Here is a 15,437-nt window from a genome sequence, read left to right as displayed (position 1 = left end):
GGGAAGATATTTGTCGCATTGGAGTAACATGAGGTGCGTTGGTATTGAACGTGGGGACTAGTCAATTCTGTGATTCCAGCTTTTTTATATTAATAATCGAAGTGGATTTACAATTTCTCAAACGTCCAAATTTACATTTTTTATAACAGATTTTACCACTTAAGAAATAAAAACGTTACTCTGGTTAAAAATTTTTGTAGTAAAATGTTCGTAAAATATCTACAATGTCCCAACGTTTCGGCTTAAACTAAAGCCTTCATCAGGGGAAAGTGATAAGTGAATACAAAAAGCACGTTCTTATATAATATGCAAATCGAGAGCTAATGTTTGTCCCTAAAGGCTAAATTTAGAAATTCGTGCGGTAAATGCATGCCGTCATCGCGGTTTAGCGGATTATTGCAAGTGTTAATTTCCCAAGCCTCCAGAATACGTCTTTTGCGCCAATTTGTGCTTGTACGTAAGATCTTTGACGATTCCCACGAGATGGTGTGGCCAGAATGAAAACAATGTTCCGCTAAAGCTGACTTGTGTGAGTGTTTGTTTTCAACTGCTTTTTGATGCTCTTTGAGTCGGGTGGAAAATTTTCGTCTCGTTTCTCCGATGTAGCTTTTGTCACAAACTTGGCAGGGAATTGAATAAATTGCGCCACGAGTCTGGTCTTTTGGCAATGGATCTTTCGGTTTTGGAAACAAATTGCCGATGGTTTGGTGTGGTTTTAAAGCGACTTTGATATTATAATTGCTTAAAATTCGCTTGATTGGTTCCGTAGTACCCTTGATGTACGGCAGAATGCAGAAACCTTTTTTGTCATCCGGTGCAGTTGCAGGCGTTTGTTGAGAAGGTCGTTTCGGTTTGCTTACATCAATCACAAAGCGCTTAGGGTAGCCATTCGCCCTGAGTGCCGCGGTCACATGTTGCATTTCCTTTGACTGTTGATCAACAGAAGATGGAATAGTTTTTGCACGATCAGTCAAAGACTTGACCACAGCCCTTTTGTGAGCAGCCGGATGGTGGGAGTCAAACGAGAGATATCTTTCTGTGTGTGTCGGTTTGCGATAGACTTTAGTGGAGAGTTGGCCATCGTCTTGTCGACAGACAGTGACGTCAAGAAAGGATATTTTCCGTTCTGTTTCTCTTTCAACCGTAAATTGGATAGATGGCTCGATACTGTTCAAATGATTCTGTAAGGTTAGCACCAGGTTGGATTTAACAGCGGCACATACATCATCTACATATCGTTTCCAAAAACACGGTTGGGAAAGGGAGGTGGATAGTGCTCGTTTTTCAAGGTCCTCCATGACCAGATTTGCCATAACAGCTGACACTGGAGAGCCCATGGCGGTTCCGAAGATCTGTTGGTAGTGATTGTTGTTGTACTTGAAGTTTGTTGTCGACAAACAAAAATCCAACAGATCGACAATGTCATTAACAGGTATGGTGGATCTATCCTGCAAGGTGACATCATTGGAAAGCAAATCTTTAGCAACTTGAATGGCGAGTTCCACCGGAATGGATGTAAATAAAGAAACAACGTCAAACGACACCAGCTCTTCATCTTCTTTGAGTGAGACATTTTTCATCTGTTCACAAAATTCCACACTGTTCTTGACCGTGAAATCTGTGTTGCCCATCAGAGGACTCAGGATCTGCGCCAAATGTTTCGATAACATGTAAGTTGGAGAGTCTATGAACGAAACAATTGTCATGATATGGCTAGTCACCAGTTCACTAGCTACTTATGGACCGCATGGTCTCTGCGCATGTCAGACAGTTTGCTTCCATCTTGGATTACTGTACGAGTAAAGTTGTGTTTAGTAATCCTTGTTGAATCCGTCTCATCTTTTAAGTAGTCACCGAATATCATTACATGGTGGCAGCGGTGACAAGGACAACCACAGCCAGCATTGTTTTGGACAGGCAGAACATTGAATAAACCCGATGGACATGGATTTTGACATCTACTGTTCGTAGCGTGCAGCTGGTTTACAAGACGAGTCATCACTTCACTTTACAAGTATGGGCGAGTTATCTGGAATTAAGCCGCCCCATATGGATTGGAATGACACCGACTTGCCAACCGCGTTTAAAACTTTCAAACAGTACTGTCAGCTCATTTTTGACGGGCCGTTGAACAAGAAAGCAGAGAAAGAGAAGGCCACATATGTTCTACTTTGGATCGGCGAAGAAGGCCTTAAAGTCTTCAACTCCTTCGAATTGAGCGATGAAGAAAAAGCGAAAACTGATACGATTTTCGACAAGTTTACAAAGTATCTGGAGCCCAAGTCGAATTTTCGAATTGCTCGTTTCCAATTGCAAGGCTTCAGACAAACCAAGGACGAGTCTGTCGATTCATTCATGGCTAGGTGCAAGCTACAAGCTCAGAAATGCCGTTTCAGTGAAACCGAGATGGAAGAACGTTTAATTGAACAGTTAATTATTGGTACTCGAGAGCGGAAAGTACAAGAAAACCTCCTTGGAAAGGATGAGAAGCTAAAGCTCGACAAGGCAATGGACATTGCTCGAACAAGAGAAGCAACGGTCAATGACATGAAATCCCTAGAGCTGCAAGGTGCCTCTGCTGGTACTGATGAAACAAATATTGATGCTGTCAGAGAAGATTCCAACCCACAATGTGGGAAATGTGGACTCAACCATGGAAAAAAATGCCCAGCATATGGTACAAGATGTCGGAAATGTAAGCAGTACAATCATTGGGAGCAAGTGTGCAGCAGAAATAAGCAGACACAGGGCCGACAAACCAGACCACCGCAATTTGATGGCCGAAAGAAATATGACAAAGCAAAGCAGAGCAAGGTACATATGGTAGAAGAAACAAGTTCTAACTTCGAGCAGTTGCTATTCGAGAGCATCAAAATTGATAGCACTGGTGCTGATGTGGAGAGAGATGAAGCTTTTGCACATGTTAAAGTAAAACTGCCGAATCTTGGCAATCCAAATGCTCTGCTGAAAGTGAAGGTGGATACTGGAGCACAAGGAAACATCCTGCCATTAAGAATCTATGGAAAAATGTTCCCAGATTGCCTGGACGAAAATGGCCTTCCGAAAGACACAACACCGAGCCAAACGAAGCTGACTGCATACAATGGTACATCAATACCCCAGCATGGTGTGTGTTCTATCCAATGTTCATATGATTCCAGTGAAACTGAGGCCAAGTTTTATGTTGCTGATGTTGATGGCCCTGCTATTTGTGGCCTGCCCACTTCATGCAAACTCAAGTTAGTGGAGTTACACTGCGAGATAAACACAAGCAATGACGGTGTGCACTGCCAAGTTCCTGCAATTCACAGCATAGATGACCTCCAGAAGCTCTATCCAGATCGTTTTAATGGTATTGGCAAATTTGAAGGAGAGTATCACATTGTCGTTGACCCTGATGTACCGCCTGTGGTACATGCACCAAGGAAGTGTCCCATTCACATCAAGGACGACATAAGAAAGGAACTTGATGAAATGATTGGTCTTGGTGTGATTAAACCAGTGACTGAACCCACCGACTGGGTTTCAAGTGTTGCATACTCCCAAAAGTCAAATGGGAGATGGAGGGTGTGTTTAGATCCCAAAGATCTCAACCAGGCTGTGAAGAGAAGTCATCACCATACCCCAACTCTAGAAGAAATCACACACAAGTTCAAGGGCAGCTCAGTATTCTCAAAGTTGGATGCCCGTCATGGTTACTGGTCTGTAGTACTAGATGAAGAGTCTTCCTTCCTTACAACCTTCAACAGTCCGTTCGGCAGATTCCGATTTACTCGCCTTCCCTTTGGATTATGTGTGAGTCAAGATATCTTTCAACAGAAAATGGATTTTATTCTTGAGAAATGCCCGGGAACTGTCGGTATTGCCGATGACATCGCAGTGCATGGCCCTACCACAGAGGAACATGATGCCAATTTGCATAATCTAATGCTAGTAGCAAGGCAACACGGTCTGGTCTTCAACCTGGACAAATGCAGTATCAAGCAGCCAAAGATTACATTCTTCGGAATGTTGTTCGATGCAGAAGGGGTTCACCCGGATCCCAGGAAAATTGAAGCCGTCAAGGCCATTCAGGAGCCACAGGATGCCCAGGAACTCCAAACCTTCCTTGGCATAGCAACTTACATGGCCCCCTTCATTCCAAATTTGTCTGCAATGTCAGAGCCTTTGAGAAACCTACTCAAGAAGGACACTGATTTCCAGTGGTCCTCGTCTCACAGTACAGCTTTTGAAAACATCAAGCAAGCAATTTGCCAGGAAGTATCGCTTACGTACTTTGATCCTAAAAAGGAAACAGTCATCCAGGTTGACGCATCCCTGCGGGGCCTTGGAAGTGCCCTCATACAAGATGGCAAGGTTGTCGCCTTTGCATCTAGAGCACTTACTGACACTGAGAAACGGTATGCAAATATCGAGCGTGAGATGCTTGCAGTTGTTGTGGCTTGTGAGAAGTTTCATTCTTATGTGTTTGGAAAGAAGTTCATTGTGGAGTCTGATCATAAGCCCCTCGAAATGATCCACTTGAAGAATTTAACAGCTGCCCCTCCAAGGCTTCAAAGAATGCTGCTCAGATTGCAAGGGTACGACATGGCAATCAAGTACAAACCAGGCACAGAAATGCATCTGGCTGATCCTTTGTCAAGGCTAAATCCCCTACCCAGTGAAGGCACATTAGACCTACACAAGGTGTGTCTCGTCCAGTTCACTGACACGAGGTTGGACTCCCTTAAACAAGACACCTCTGCAGATCCTGAACTATCAGGCCTGAGAGAAATCATCTACTCTGGCTGGCCAGACAAGCAGAAACAGGTTCCAGTGCACTTGAGAAAGTATTGGGCTTACCGAGATGAACTTTCTGTTGAAAATGGTCTAATCTTAAAAGGGGAAAGAGTCGTTATCCCAGAGTCACAAAGGAGTGATGTCATAGAAAGAATTCATCAGGCTCACCAAGGTTTTGAGAAATGCAGGCTGCGAGCTAAGTCTTGTGTGTTTTGGCCAACTATTAACAAGGACATTGAGTCCAGAGTCCAGAGATGTGAAATATGTCAAGAAAGTCACAATACACAAGCCAAGGAAACATTGGAGCCCCATGAAGTACCCACAAGGCCTTGGCAGGTCATTGGAACTGATCTATTCTTTTGGAAAGGAGATGAATATCTGCTAATATGTGATTATTACTCTAAATTCCCCATCGTCAGGAAAATCCCAAGTGGACAGTCCACAGGAGAAACTGTCGTTGGTCTCACCAAGTGCGTACTGTCGGAACAAGGAGTACCCGAGGTCATTATCTCGGACAATGGTCCACAATATGACTGTCAAAGTTACAAGCAGTTCTCCAGGGATTGGGGTTTTCAGCACATAACTTCCAGCCCAAGATACCCAAAGTCTAACGGGTTTATTGAACGCCAAGTTCAGACTGTTAAAAACACTCTCAACAAGGCTGAGAAATCTGGTAAAGACCTCACTATGGCAATGCTCTGTCTAAGATCTACTCCTATTGATTCACAGCTTCCATCTCCAGCTGAACTGCTGTATCAGCGAAAGCTCAAATCAAATCTTCCCATCAGAATAGAGAATCAAATGCCTAATAGAGACCAGATTTCCCAGAGGCTAACAGAACGACAACAAAGCATGAAATATTACCATGATAGGAATGCGCATGATCTAAGTCCCCTGGCAACTGGACAACATGTACGCATACAGGACCAACGCACCAAGAAATGGTTTCCAGGAACCGTAAGTTGCAAGAGACCAGAACCCCGCTCTTATGAGGTACAGACACAGAATGGCTCAACCCTGCGACGCAACAGGTGCCACCTTCGCTCCGCCGGTGCACAACACATCGAGATGGGCCCCACAGATGAGAACACAGTTTCAGAAGCTCACCCAAGTGTTCCTGAATCTACAGAAGCATTACAGTCTGCCCCTATGCCCAGTCTGCTAAGTGGTGCTACTGCTGCTTCTGTGAATCCGACACACGTCTCCATGGAGACCACCCTTCCCAATGCCAATCAGGGTCCTGAGCCTGTCCGGACCAGGAGTGGACGCACAGTGACCAGACCCGCTCGTTTTGCCGAGTAACATTTATTCAACTAGTTTCATGTTCCTGTTTTTAGATATAGTATAGTTTAAGTTTCACAAGTGACTTTGCATTGCCAATGGTCTGAACACTGTTCTAAACGGACAATATTCAAGGCATCTTGTTTACCGAACATTGCTGAACAGTTTTATTATATTTGTTGTTTTATTTTTTTATTATAAGGGGGATGTCATGATATGGCTAGTCACCAGTTCACTAGCTACTTATGGACCGCATGGTCTCTGCGCATGTCAGACAGTTTGCTTCCATCTTGGATTACTGTACGAGTAAAGTTGTGTTTAGTAATCCTTGTTGAATCCGTCTCATCTTTTAAGTAGTCACCGAATATCATTACAACAATAGGTCTTAAGGGGAAACCAGGCTTATGAATCTTTGGTAGACCATATTTGTGAACAGATGAAAAATGTCTCACTCAAAGAAGATGAAGAGCTGGTGTCGTTTGACGTTGTTTCTTTATTTACATCCATTCCGGTGGAACTCGCCATTCAAGTTGCTAAAGATTTGCTTTCCAATGATGTCACCTTGCAGGATAGATCCACCATACCTGTTAATGACATTGTCGATCTGTTGGATTTTTGTTTGTCGACAACAAACTTCAAGTACAACAACAATCACTACCAACAGATCTTCGGAACCGCCATGGGCTCTCCAGTGTCAGCTGTTATGGCAAATCTGGTCATGGAGGACCTTGAAAAACGAGCACTATCCACCTCCCTTTCCCAACCGTGTTTTTGGAAACGATATGTAGATGATGTATGTGCCGCTGTTAAATCCAACCTGGTGCTAACCTTACAGAATCATTTGAACAGTATCGAGCCATCTATCCAATTTACGGTTGAAAGAGAAACAGAACGGAAAATATCCTTTCTTGACGTCACTGTCTGTCGACAAGACGATGGCCAACTCTCCACTAAAGTCTATCGCAAACCGACACACACAGAAAGATATCTCTCGTTTGACTCCCACCATCCGGCTGCTCACAAAAGGGCTGTGGTCAAGTCTTTGACTGATCGTGCAAAAACTATTCCATCTTCTGTTGATCAACAGTCAAAGGAAATGCAACATGTGACCGCGGCACTCAGGGCGAATGGCTACCCTAAGCGCTTTGTGATTGATGTAAGCAAACCGAAACGACCTTCTCAACAAACGCCTGCAACTGCACCGGATGACAAAAAAGGTTTCTGCATTCTGCCGTACATCAAGGGTACTACGGAACCAATCAAGCGAATTTTAAGCAATTGTAATATCAAAGTCGCTTTAAAACCACACCAAACCATCGGCAATTTGTTTCCAAAACCGAAAGATCCATTGCCAAAAGACCAGACTCGTGGCGCAATTTATTCAATTCCCTGCCAAGTTTGTGACAAAAGCTACATCGGAGAAACGAAACGAAAATTTTCCACCCGACTCAAAGAGCATCAAAAAGCAGTTGAAAACAAACACTCACACAAGTCAGCTTTAGCGGAACATTGTTTTCATTCTGGCCACACCATCTCGTGGGAATCGTCAAAGATCTTACGTACAAGCACAAATTGGCACAAAAGACGTATTCTGGAGGCTTGGGAAATTAACACTTGCAATAATCCGCTAAACCGCGATGACGGCATGCATTTACCGCACGAATTTCTAAATTTAGCCTTTAGGGACAAACATTAGCTCTCGATTTGCATATTATATAAGAACGTGCTTTTTGTATTCACTTATCACTTTCCCCTGATGAAGGCTTTAGTTTAAGCCGAAACGTTGGGACATTGTAGATATTTTACGAACATTTTACTACAAAAATTTTTAACCAGAGTAACGTTCTTATTTCTTAATGAATCAACCACCTGGTTACAGGTCCATTTTTAAGATTTTACCACTGTTGCACGGTTATAATCTGCTCAAACAAAAAATCGTACACCTAAGATACTCTCTTTAATAATGTCACACAGCTCCTCGATACCATCAGTGACACAGACACCCCCTCGACCTGATGATATCGAGGAGCTGTGTGACATTATAAAGAGAGTATCTTAGGTGTACGATTTTTTGTTTGAGCAGATTATAACCGTGCAACAGTGGTAAAATCTGTTATAAAAAATGTAAATTTGAACGTTTGAGAAATTGTAAAGCCACTTCGATTATTAATATAAAAAAAGCTGGAATCACAGAATTGACTAGTCCCCACGTTTAATACCAACGCACCTCATGTTACTCCAATGCGACAAATATCTTCCCTCCCCTTCTAGGATGGTCGGCGTGCATATAAATGACACCCTCCTTTTAAAGGTGCAAATTCCTGTCATGAATGTCACACGTGCTCATTTCGTATTCATAATGATATAAACAAAACTGCTTGTTCGCTTCGCCAAAGAGCAGTTGCAGAGTAGCTTACAGTCCCAACGCCAATTCTCCAATTTACAGCACGGCACAGCAGCAAAAGTCAATGCAAAAATTTTTGTAGTGCCCTGAAGTTTACGAGACAGGAGTTTGAGAGAAAACTGCAGTATAATTTTCGAAAATAAATGCAGAACGCAACCTTGGAGGTTCGCCAGGATTTTCGATCATTTTATAATGTTTACAGAGACCTACAGAACTAGCGAATACTTTTTAACGGTTAGCTCGATCGACAATCGGTTAGGCACTTCTATTAAGCAAGTATTGGGGAGGCTTTTCGCAAAATATTGGGTTTGTAGATTATTTCGTGAAGAAGCGGCAAGTGTATAAAATTACAGTAAATTTTCAGCGTTTTATTTAGATGAGTTTAATATTTCCCAGTATTTCTTCATTTCTACTCCAACGATTTTCTTGAAACTTGGCTGTCTCATGTGTTAAGTGAATATTAACTTATTCCAGAAATTTAGCAAAAATATATCAGCCAAATTTTTTTTGGGATTCAATTTTGTTCAAAAACATGGGTCCAGTTAAACGCCAATAGCATTTAAAATATATTTCTCCATTGCAATCAAACTTTATCATGTTATTGCTAAATGATACATGAAAGTTTTCCCAAAGTTTCAAAGCCATCGCGTTAAAGCCGAAAAAGTTCTGACGCAAAGTATGTCACTGACGAATACGCCCGGAATAACTACGGAGCCACCTTAAGTCCCGCGAAATATGCCCGTTCCATTTTCGCGAAAATAAGTAACAATAAGGTAGTTTAGAAAAAAGGGAGATAGTATTATTGATACATGTACCTTTAGGGAATCCAGTTCTTGAATTACAATCCATGGGATGACAAGGACAGGCCTGGCAACACCTTTTAGGGTAAAACGTAGAGGACAATAAATGGTTGGGCAGAGAAATGAAATTTATCTTCGAGTGTTTAAAATGTTTTTAGTGCTTTTTCTGACCCCAGACTAGGCAAATTACACCCCTCAAAAGCAATGGTCTTGTAGATAAGCTGCACCCACGATTTTGAGCGCAAAATTTCAGCAAAAAAGTGCGGCTTATACACAAGTTTTTACGGTATTATTATCATGCATTCTTACCTTCAATTGGAAAGTCTTTTAACTCTGATATGAGTTTCAGATGTGACAAGAGAACATTTGTGTCTAAAACAACATAAAGGGTGTCCTGCAAGATAATGTTTATGCAACAGATAACCTAGGTTATTTTTTTCAAACTAGGTAAAATTTTCATCTAGGGTTATTTATACCTTATTGTTACTTATTTTCGCGGGACTTAATTTTCGCGATTTTCGCGATTTTCAAAAAATCGCGAAATTTAAGACCCGCGAAAAAAGGTTCTCGCGAAAAATAACGACGCGAAATTTAATACCCTTCTATATAATTCGTTATGAATATTCAACGTTGCCGTCAGTTAACTACCTAATTACCTTGGTACAGTCGTCAAACTAGCTCTACTTTGTTGCAAAGGAACATGTTAAACTGTTTTTAAAGTTTTGTTTTGTTATATGGTTTTGTTCAATGCCATTGGAAACTGTTGCAGTGGAAAATTAAAATCAGTTTCACCAATTTTGAGACTTACTGTTTGTTAATGTAAACAAGTATTTTGACACTTTTCGCGAAATTAAGTTCCCGTAATCTTATTTTTTTTTGGCCAAATCGCGAAATTTAAGTCCCGCGAAATATGGCAGTTCAATTTTCGCGAAATTAAGTGCCCGCGAAAATAAGTAACAATAAGGTAATTAGAGTTGAGGATAAGATTGGAGTTATATATAAGTTAAAAACTGGTGGTTCACCCAACATTTCCTATGTGGCAAAGTGGATAAAGAATTGGACAGCAAATCTGAAGGTGGAGAGGTAACACGAAAAAGAAAAAAAGAAAAAATAGATGATACTCCTCGGGGGTGGGGGGGGGATGGAGGATAATAGCAGATGGTAGTGTAGGATAAATAATGATAGTGGAAGGGGGTTCAGGAATTAACCTAGTGTAAAAAAAAATTAAACTAGATTAAAAACAGATTGAGCATAGAAAAAAATAACCTAGGTTGAAAAGAAATGACTAAAAGCTAACTTTGACTTAACATTATATGTGTAATATTGGCATATTGCATAGATAATACATGTACTGTATATCTGTTTAAGTTCAAAATGATTTTAATCCAGTTGTATTGCACATTTGCACAAAGGAACAGTTTGGACACAAAAGAACTTTATACCTACCTTGTATGAATTCGACGAAGGTTTTTCTGCTTCACCAGTAACCTAAAGCAGAAGAGTATAAATTTATGTAAAATATTGTCTCAAAAAGTTCATACTTCAAAAAAGGTAAAACCTAGAATTTTTTTTCTTTGAAAGTTCTTTATTACCAGGTAATTTTCTTAGCCTTGCAAAAATATTGATTTGAATGAATACAAGTGGATATCACGAACATCATAAACCGTGTATTGGCATATATCATATATGTTATGTACAGTACAGTACAGTTAAAATATTTTTTACTGGTTTTCTTCATTTTGATACTCACCTTCAAGGGATCAAGGACAAACTCTGATCTCATTCCCTGCAGCTAAAAGAGATAAAGGAAAGAAAGTCATTATTTTATAACCGTATGTTCTACTTGTGGTCAATCAGGGTTCATACTCCTTTGAGCCTTTGAAATTCCATGACTTTCCATGACCTTTTCCATGACTTTTCAAAGTTTTCCATGACCTAAATTTGACCATTTTTCTTGGGCATTTTTACGTTTTTACCCTTTTCTTCACAAAAAATAACTTGCCTAATTTATTTTGTACAGTTGATACTGTTTTCCATGACTTTCCATGACCCACACTTAAATTCCATGACTTTCTAGGCCTGGAAAATGAAATTTTAAAATTCCATGACTTTCCAGGTTTTTCACGACCTGTACGAATCCTGTCAATGCACATGATTGAGTAAAATTAGATACATAAACACATGACAATAAAGATAGTAAATTTGTTTGTCCAAGTATATCTAATAAGACAACATCTAGACAAGAACACCCCATAATGATATGTACTTTTAATTAAAATTAAAATGTTGTGTAGAGCAGATCTCATGGTTGCAGTGTTCAAAATAATTATTGCCTGGCTTTTCCATAATGAAAATAAAATTTTCCTCGCCAAATATTTACAAATTGTCAGATATGGTGGTGGTCAGAAGACTCTGCTTCCTCCCCCCCTCCAGTCATCAATGGTATTAAATCAGCAGTGTTGTAATTTCAATTTTCCCTAACTTTCTTTTTAAGTCAATTTTCCCTGACTAAAAATAAAATTCCCTGAGTTTTCCCTGACTTTCCATAACTTTAATTCCCTGACCATTCCCTGACCCCTGACCAGTAGCAACTGTGATAACCAGCCTACACAAAAACTCACATGTACATGGGTAGCAATAATATATCTGGGTTTGGTTCAGAAAAAAACAACTGCATGAACCTGCCATTGTTATGTTCTTACCTCCAGCTTAATCTGATCTTCAAGTTCTTCATAGTTGTCAATCTCCATGGCCATGTCAGTGCTGTCAGCAAGCTCCGCCTTTTCATGTCGAGCAACATAATTGTCATTTACAAAACTGTTGAAAGAGCCTTGACTGTCCAATTGCATGTCCTCCTCTACTTGTGCTTGATAAGCTGACAGATCTGACACTGTTGGTTTGTACCAGCTGTGTGTCAGTGTAGGAACACCATCCGACGCACAATTCAACGATGCCGAGGGACTTAGTAACTTTTGTCCAGTATCTGTCTTGTCGGAATTTCTTCCAAGTACAGTTGGGTGATGCGATAAAGGACTAAATGGCGTATGAACAGTGCTGCTAGCTGATGGCGCTTTGCTGGTTTGTTTAGAATTCTTTGAAACATTGTTGTTTACAGGTATACTAACATTGCCAGAAATTGAGTCTTTTTTATTATGCTGTGACGACCAACCAGAATGAATTCTCTGGTTGCTGCCACACTTGTCATTTCTGACTCTTTTCCTGTTACTTTGTTGAGTTAATGCACGCTCTGTAGTACTTTGTTCATGTGCGGGCCTGAAGTAAGGGCCCTTTGTTGGAAAGTCCTCAAAACTTAGGTTCAATTCATCACTTCCAGCATGACTTCCTGCTATATTAGCACTGACACAGCTCCCTTGTTCACTGGGTGCATACGACGTATCAACAGAATTAACCCATGCACTTATACGATGAACTTTAGAATTACTGCACGCTTGATTCTGTCCGTTAGCATTTACCACACCTGTTGTCACGTGAGGCATCTTGTTAATTTGGTTTGCATTTTTCTGTGGTTGTGAATCTTTGCTGGTACTTGAATGTCCAGGATTGGGCATTTTACGTTTTTCAGACGATTTAGACTTTTTCTTTTTCGCGGCAGGTCCATCACTTTCAGAGCCTCTTTTTGATGTACTTCCTTTGCTCTGTAAGAACACAAATGAATGATTTTAGTTTACAATGTACATTGTAAGTTTATTGATGTCATTCAGAGTTTCAGTTGTAATTAGCAACTGCAATTTGTAACAAAAACAATAACAAATGCTTACATGTACAATGTACATTAAGATACAGCTTGGCTTTATACTAACAAGTGTAAGATTCCTTAACATGGTTCAGACTACACGATTTTTTTTACTATTACTTGCAACGTTTTTAAGACAATGTAAGTTGCGTGAATGGACTACATGGAGAGAAATTGGTTAAATCTTGAAAGCTACAGATACTGTATTTCTGACTGACTGGTAAGTCATGTAAAAGTTATTACATTAGAACTGAAACTTACAAATGTACCTGTACTGATAATTCGCCCTGACTGCTTACAATATCAAGAGGATGCTTCCAGCTTGATGCCCGTGTAGCAGTGTTAAAGTAATAATACTTGTCTTTTCTTGTTTTGGACTGTTGACGTATCCAGCCTGTCGGGAGTGGCCTGTCATCTAAATCAGGAAGGTTCATGGTGGTTTCATGGCAACTTTTTAATGAATGCACAATAAATATCTGCAAATGTAAATCACCATAGAGTTAAACAATGCACAACTTTTGCATTGAAATAACTATGATTTAGAGAAAAAAGAAAATGTTTCAGTAAGTACAATTTGGTATTTAGCAATAAATGGTCAATGGTGTTCTTGGAGTGCCCTAAATGCTGTATAAAACAGATGTTCCGGGGAAACCCCTTCACTGTAAATATGATGTTAAATATGACAATTTAGACATCATATTCGGACACTGCAGAAGACTCTGCAAGTTATTTGCAACTTATTTCTTTGTGCCTCATTCTTTACAGGGTTCTGACTCATGATCAGTGAATCTATTATTTGTTTGTAAGAAACTTATAATTATTGACTCACCGTGTTATTAACTTTGTAGTTTCTAGTTGTTTACCATATCTTTTTTTGGTTTTGTCCAGAACCGTGAGTAAAGTTTGAGAGCTTTGAATTAATTTTGACTGCGTAGAGGTGTAGTCAAGTGAACTCGAAGCAAACTTTGAGAGCTATGAATAAATATTGACTGGGTATACTATTAGCATAGTCACGAATCCACTTCTCTAGTAACCTTCCAGAGCTATGAATAAATTTAGACTGCATATACGTGTAGCCACTTTCAACCTTCCAGAGCTATGAATAAAATTTGACTGTGTATACTTGTAGTCACTTTCCTGGGAACCTTCAAGAGCTATGAATAAATTTTGACTGCCTATATGCGAAGTCTCATAACCACTTTCCCAGTAAACTTAGAGAGCTTTGAATAAATTTTGACTGCATATACGCGTAGACACGTAACCACTTTCCTAGGAACCTTTGAGAGCTATGAATAATTTCGAATGCGTATACATGTAGTTGTGTAGCCACTTTCCTAATAAACTTCGAGAGCTATGACTAAACTTTGTCTGCGCGCACGCGTAGCCGAATAGCCAGCTGCACCATGAACCTACATTGAAGAGATGTGGGGTATCCTGCAATTGCTCCCTTTCTCCTAGATTTGTGAGCAGAGGCTGAGAGTTTGATTTTGGTTGAGACGTGCATCATCACGGTCATAGGAGGCTCAACATTAAAAAATTATTATTATTATTATTATTATTATTATTATTCCTCGCGAAGCGAGGCCGAAGGCCGAGCGTAGCGGGGTGTATAATTTTGTCCCTCAAAGGGCTCAGGCGGGATCAATCAATCAATCAATCAATAAAATTTATTTACCCTCGGAGCTGACGGGGGCTGGCTAGGCCCCTAGCAAAACATATGCTAATATGCCGAAGACTACGTGGGAGCCTGAACTAAATAACATTCTGCTGCGAAGATGAAATCTCGTGTGGAGTTTACGGTCATATATATATATATATTTATTTATTTGTGAGCTTGGTGTGTGGCGGAAATGACGTCACACGGCCGCCGCGTGCTGGTGGCCTAATGGTAAGGCGTCGAACTTGAAATCAGATCTTCGGGACTGAGGGCGCGGGTTCGAATCCGGCTAGGGTTTTTTTTTTTTTTTTTTTTTTTTTTCCTTATTTTTTTTGTGGGTTCGAATCCTGAGCCTTTCATTTTTATCGTTTTTCTTTTCGGATTAAAATAACACTGATTTCCACATAATACTCCCTCAACGCCTATTCAGGCTATAAACCTTTCATTGCCATCAGGGGCGCGCGGGCGGAGGGTTCGAATCCTCCTGCCGTTCGTTCTTCTTTTTTTTTAATGCCCTCAAATAAATGTCCAAAATGCGACTATCCAATAATTTGTCGATGATTTTGAAAATAGCCTGCGCTTCCCAACGCTTTATACCTCTTTACGAACCTGAAAGAGCCGCCATCTTCAAAGCGGAGTAGACCCTGGGAACGAGGGTGTCGCGGCCATGCCCGTTACTAATTTTTAACAAATATATCTTCCTGCCTACTGTGGAAAATTGAATATGTACAATGTTCAACTTCAAATAATCCACTCCAGAGC

At 40.4% G+C, this 15,437-nt stretch overlaps 2 protein-coding genes across 5 annotated transcripts in view; one reads left to right on the top strand and one right to left on the bottom strand.

Moving 5' to 3' along the window:
- LOC144635549 (uncharacterized) overlaps positions 1 to 15,437 on the top strand; it is a 184,253-nt gene that overhangs the window by 43,879 nt on the left and 124,937 nt on the right. The window lies entirely within an intron of this gene.
- LOC144635377 (transcriptional protein SWT1-like) overlaps positions 1 to 15,437 on the bottom strand; it is a 29,145-nt gene that overhangs the window by 9,838 nt on the left and 3,870 nt on the right. For all 4 annotated transcript variants that reach the window (XM_078494495.1, XM_078494503.1, XM_078494488.1 and 1 more), the window contains 6 exons: positions 13,288 to 13,494; positions 11,967 to 12,920; positions 11,015 to 11,056; positions 10,711 to 10,752; positions 9,574 to 9,658; positions 9,280 to 9,341 (listed from right to left, as the gene is read on the bottom strand). In XM_078494495.1, coding sequence (XP_078350621.1) covers positions 9,280 to 9,341; positions 9,574 to 9,658; positions 10,711 to 10,752; positions 11,015 to 11,056; positions 11,967 to 12,920; positions 13,288 to 13,452 — 1,350 coding nt within the window. In that variant the 5' untranslated portion in view covers positions 13,453 to 13,494. The remainder of the gene's footprint in view (positions 1 to 9,279; positions 9,342 to 9,573; positions 9,659 to 10,710; positions 10,753 to 11,014; positions 11,057 to 11,966; positions 12,921 to 13,287; positions 13,495 to 15,437) is intronic.

This window comes from Oculina patagonica, chromosome 1 (assembly GCF_052425735.1).
Source record: "Oculina patagonica isolate OP01 chromosome 1, crgOcupat, whole genome shotgun sequence".
Lineage (NCBI taxonomy): Eukaryota > Metazoa > Cnidaria > Anthozoa > Scleractinia > Oculinidae > Oculina > Oculina patagonica.
This window is presented reverse-complemented; position numbering and strand designations above follow the sequence as displayed.